Source organism: Silene latifolia, chromosome 3, assembly GCF_048544455.1.
Source record: "Silene latifolia isolate original U9 population chromosome 3, ASM4854445v1, whole genome shotgun sequence".
NCBI classification, from domain to species: domain Eukaryota; kingdom Viridiplantae; phylum Streptophyta; class Magnoliopsida; order Caryophyllales; family Caryophyllaceae; genus Silene; species Silene latifolia.
Window position 1 is genome coordinate 10,901,539 of NC_133528.1, and position 5,746 is coordinate 10,907,284.

The 5,746-nt window shown below is 33.2% G+C and overlaps 1 protein-coding gene across 1 annotated transcript; it reads right to left on the reverse strand.

Moving 5' to 3' along the window:
- Positions 1-708: 708 nt before the first annotated feature.
- LOC141648646 (F-box protein At4g22390-like) lies at positions 709-1,965 on the reverse strand. The gene is made up of 2 exons (XM_074457372.1): positions 1,235-1,965; positions 709-751 (listed from the first exon to the last, which is right to left on the reverse strand). The coding sequence occupies exons 1-2, from the start codon at positions 1,963-1,965 to the stop codon at positions 709-711; spliced, it is 774 nt and encodes a 257-aa protein (XP_074313473.1).
- Between the last annotated feature and the right edge of the window lie 3,781 nt (positions 1,966-5,746).

Here is a 5,746-nt window from a genome sequence, read left to right on the forward strand (position 1 = left end):
GAGGATGTGATATTCAATGACTAAAACACCTGCAAATGAGGATCGTGGTCCAGAGTCATACAACAGTTTAAGATATTCGATCAGGTATATTATTTGATTCATTTTTTCGAGTAAGTTGATCAATTAACTACCTCTGACTCTTGTTGATCAATTCAGAAAGCTGTATGGGGCGTTGAGCGAGTAAGTTGCCTAAGCGCCTAAGAGTCGAACAACTTCATTTGATTCATCCTTCCGCCTGTAAATTGTACTCTTATGTTTTTGTTTAATTGACAAAAAATGGCAAGAATTGGAAAACTCCGTCTATGGTGGGCAAAAGGCGGTGACATAATCGCATTTTAACTTATGAGGTACGGATTAACTTTATATCAAATTATATTTAATCGCTAATTTGTCTAATCTAAACATTTATTATTACTTTTTTGGTACAATTCTAAACATTTATTATAGACCTCTTAAATTACAGCAAAACCACCAATCGTTGGTTGACGCAGTGGTAGCATGGGGTTGCGCTTGGTAGGAAGGTCTGCGGATCGATCCTCCACAACTGCGATTAGGAGGGGTTTAAATACCGTAATCCTTGGACACGCCCCGAAATCCGGATTAGTCGGCTCAATGTGGTTCGGATTACCGGATGGTTTAGACCAAAAATAAAATTACAGCGAAACCAAAACGACCTCGTATTCTAGCCGATTTGTTCCGCCACATTAACTAAATCCTATACAAGCGCTGAGGCACATCCATACTTGACCACCTACAGATAAAAATTGTCGCAGGGTACAGTGTCGGGGCAGGATTTGAACTTAACAAGGCGGAACATTTCAATAGAGGCAAACCGATAATTCTATAGGTAAACTTGAAAAAGCATTATCAATTTAGTCAGTATATTGCACACATGAGGTAAAAATAAAAATAAATAATCGCGCAAACAGATATCCAATAACAATTATTGTTATAGTAATTCACAACTCAAAAATGTAACCATTCACCTTCATTATAAACGTAACCATCATTATAAACGTCGCTGTCATCGTCATCGTCATCGTCATCGTCATCGTCATCGTCATTGTCATTGTCATTGTCCATCTCTCGTTCATTGGATGACGAACGAATCAGTAGGCCTCCAGGAAAGTTAACGAGGCTTCCCTTGCATATATAAGCAAAAGATGAATTTCTTCTAATAAGGCCATCACCATTAAAACCCGTGTCAGTGAATTGTTTATCTCTAAGGTTGTACCAGACATATTTGCCACTATAATTTGGTACACACAATAGTTCATGTGATGATCCTTTGCGGTAAGCAATTGGGTGGTAAACAGCGCGTTTGGACCCGTGCACTGGAGGGCTCATCAACTTAACCCAAGACTCTTTAACATCAAACTCTTTCATAACCCATACACTATAAGAAGACTTGTTCACATCGTAACATGAAAAACGCAAACACCCATCCAGCACGCCGAGGTGATAGTAATCCTCTGTGCATCTTGGAGTTGGGTTGGACTCGATTTCACACAAAAGAATATCAGGCAAGAGCACATCATTAGACCATCGTTCAGCCTTCATATCAAAACAACCAATTCTCGTTAAGCGACCACCACTCTTAAATATCATGACAAGTAAATGGTTTTGTACCAGAACGGGAGTATCACACCATTCAGGGGTGGTCGGTTCACACTCGATAGGTTTCCACGAATTAGTTTTCAAGCTAAAGATGATGACTTGCCTTACTGTAACAATGACCTCGTTTACCCGTTTATTGTATTGGACAATCCTGACAACTTTGAAATCGTGATTGAATTCATCGTCTAAGCAATGACACAAACCATACTGAGCATAGTGATGGTGAGTAGGAACGTAAACTTTAGGGAGTACACGATAAATACGTGTAGTTGGGTTGAGCAAGATGAGACCTTCAAGGTCGCTGTATCCGCACCCAATCAAGAGGTAAGATTCGCAAGAAGCCACCATCGACATCCAGGGTGCATACCATTGTGAGGGTATAGGGTATGGGCAAAGCATAGGAGTAGACGGTAAAAAGTCCAGTTCGAATATACCGATGGTTTTATAACCGCCTCGGAGGATTAAGAGGCGATGATTGGCCTCGGCAAATAATGTATTGAATTTGGGGGACGAAATCTCGGTTAGAAAAGACTTGGAAACGCATTTGAAGCGAAAGAGAGATTTAGCGGGTAATTTGGGAAGTATACACGATAATATTAATCCCATCGGAAGGGTAACGGACGAACATGGTTGTCGAGTTTTGAAACTTACATCCATTGGAAAGGCTAGATTTGCTTGTAGAATGATGATAATGATAATAGGGACTAGGGCAGATTTAAGGAGATGTAGAAATCTCTATTTATGAGAAATTAAAGAATAATAAAATAATAAATAAAAGTCACGGTATATAAACTTATTACCGAATAACAATTAATTAGATCCTATTCAAAACTAATACACTAAACATAACTAATACGGTATATAATAAAACACAAGATAATTGATCAAAAATCATAAGCGATATTATGAGATAATCCCGTTTCTTGAAACTCCAAAAAAAAAATCTAAAGCGATATTAGACTATTTAATCACTAGTCAGGGGCGTCTAATACCCCGGACGACCACGGACGGCGGAACCGGGCCTCCAGTTTTGACCATTGAATTTACAAGCTTTACTGATAAAATTCAATACAAACCTCGACGTGTAGTACACTTATACATTCATATTTAGGGCCTCATTTATTTATGGTGCATCGGGCCTCCGTTTACTTTAAGACGCCCCTGTCACTAGTATAGAACCCGTGCAATACATGCACGATATTTATAGAATTTTACTTTTTAATATACTATTTATAAATTGTAAATTGACAATTTTCATTGGAGTAAAAAAAAGTTAAAAGAGCAATATGATCAAGATTTTAAGTAACACCATGATGAATAGTGCATTTTAATAAAAATATTTTTTTACACAAAAATAAGAGTAATTAGATTTTACTCCCTTATGAAATCAACTTTCTTTTTTTAAATTACTCCCTTTTAATTTTTTTAATTACTCCCTTAAGTTGCATTTTTTGCTAAAATTACTTCCTCAATTTGCATTTTTGCTAAAATTACTCTCTTAAGTTGCATTTTAATTTCCTAAAATTGCTTCAAAACTCACAATTTAAGTGACTTAATTCCTCTATTTTTGAACTCCCCATACAGTTGTCTACATAGTTATACCTTTCAAAGTATAGATTGGTTAGCCTACAAATGGAATAAGTTCAAAAACAGACGAAATAAGTCACTTAAATTGGTGTTTGGAGCAATTTTAGCAAAAAAAAAAATGTAACTTAAGGAAGTAATTTTAGCAAAAAAAATAAAATAAAAGGGAGTAATTTTAAAAATGTTGATTTTAAAAGGGAGTAAAATCTAATTTACTCCAAAAATAATGAGATTATTTTATATTTTTTAAATAACATAGATTTTAGCTGCGATGTATCTTAGAAAGTGAACGAAATTTTTATCACAAAAATTTAGAGACAAATTTTCTGCTCCTCAAAGAGAAAAGTATATAGGAGATTATATCAAAATAGGAAAGCATATAGGGGATTATCTAAATAGAGAATGTGTTTTAGGCGAGAAAAATTGGAGGTTTTCTTATTCTTTTAGTATGGCGCCGTTTGGCACGACACTTCAGGTAGTTTATTGGAGTAAAAAAAAAAGTTAAAAGAGGAATATGATCAAGATTTTAATTAACACCATGATGAATAGTGCATTTTAATAAAAATATTTTTTTTACACAAAAATAAGAGTAAATTAGATTTTACTCCCTTATGAAATCAAATTTTTTTAAAAAAAAATTACTCCCTTTTGAATATTTTTTTAAATTATTCCGTTAAGTTGCATTTTTTTTGCTAAAATTACTCACTCAAGTTGCATTTTTGCTAAAACTACTCTCTTAAGTTGCATTTGTTTTCCTAAAATTGTTTCAAAACTCACAAGTTAAGTGACTTATTTCCTCTATTTTTGAACTCCCCATACATTTGTCTACATAGTTCTACATTTCAAAATATAGATTGGTTAAGCTACAAATGGAATAAGTTCAAAAACAGACAAAATAAGTCACTTAAATTGGTGTTTGGAGCAATTTTAGCAAAAAAAAAATGTAACTTAAGGAAGTAATTTAAAAAAAAAATTAAAAGAGAGTAATTTTAAAATTGTTGATTTTAAAAGGGACTAAAATCTAATCTACTACAAAAATAATGATATTATTTTATATTTTTTAAATAACATAGATTTTAGGTACGACTTATCTTAGAAAGTGAATGAAATTTTTATCACAAAAAACTTAGAGACAAATTTTCTGCTCCTCAAAGAGAAAAGTATATAGGGGACTAATTTAGAACCCGTGCAAAATTGCACGGGCATACATAAATAATATATAATTAAACTTTAAACATTTATAATTACACCATTGTATTAGTTTGAATATATAAATAGTTCATACTAGTTTTAACCCCGTGCAAAAAATGCACGGGTCGTAATAGAATTTGCACGGATTTGCCACTTAAACATAGACCTAATAAATGGGTCAACCGACTCGGATTCAGGTCGGGTTATTATTGGGTTTGCAAGAGTTTGAATCGGGTTGGTGATGGTCATTTCTGGGTCAGCTCTTTTTCGGGTCCAATATTATCAAGTTATTAATGGATAATAATCATGTGCAACAATCAACATTCAGGTTAGGTTATATTGGACCGGGACAATTTGGGTTCGGGTCAAGCTTGAGTCTCAAGCTTGGGTATCAGGTCGTACATGGACCAGGTTATATGGTTGGGTCAGTTTTAGCAGGTTTACTTAAACTTATACAAAATACTTAACTAATCACTAAGACGGAGGGAGTATCATATAATATACGAAAAGTTTTAAAATAAAATAATAATTACCCAATAATCCAATATCACGGAAATTCAAACACACCATTAACATTGTTTAACAACTAAAAACAAAGTTTAAAATATGAAACAAAAAAAATACTAACAATCTAAAAACCCGTGTTAGAAAAATTAAGTGCAGTTTGTGAACAATGGACCCAATCATCCAATTCACCCTCATATTATATTTATGAGCCGAAATCCTCCAATTAACCCTTTACATATACGGTATTAATTAACCCTCCTATTTTTAACCCTAACTCTATCTCCGTCTCCCACATCTAGCTCATCACTTCTCTCTCTGAGATCTCACTCAATCCTTCATCCCTTTTTGGCGTTATTTTCAGAAATCAAATCGTCTTATTTTATTTGTAATCCTAATCTCAATCTCCCTCTCTTATTTATTTCTCAATTATCTCTCTTCTAATCCACAAAAGTTCATAAAGCGTTCGACTTTAGTGTTCAATCGACATGAAGAAAATTAATTGGAGCAAGTAATTGATGGCGAGTCATGTATATATGTATTCTTTAAATAATATTTCGTTTTCGGTATTTCTTTGTATTTTATTTCATTGACCAAATTATATAAATGTTCTTTTTTATCTACCGAAAGCTTTTTTTTTTGTTAATTCAAATAATCCTACATGTGTATATGTAATTGAACATTAATTTCTTTTTAAAAAGATGAAATTTTGCAAGATAATAAGTATTCTTTTTGTAACAAAAATACTCAGATATGATGTAGATCTTATCTATTTATCTAAGTGTTTGTTGTTTTTTAATTTAGTAAAATTTGTGGTCAGAACAAAATTTTCATTATATATATTAAGTTC

Coding starts and splice junctions, on each gene's coding strand:
- LOC141648646 (XM_074457372.1), bottom strand. CDS start 1,965: ATGGTGGCTTCTTGCGAATCTTACCTCTTGATTGGGTGCGGATACAGC. Junction 752..1,234: donor TATAGTGGCAAATATGTCTG/GTACAACCTTAG, acceptor TTTTATCTGTAG/GTGGTCAAGTATGGATGTGC.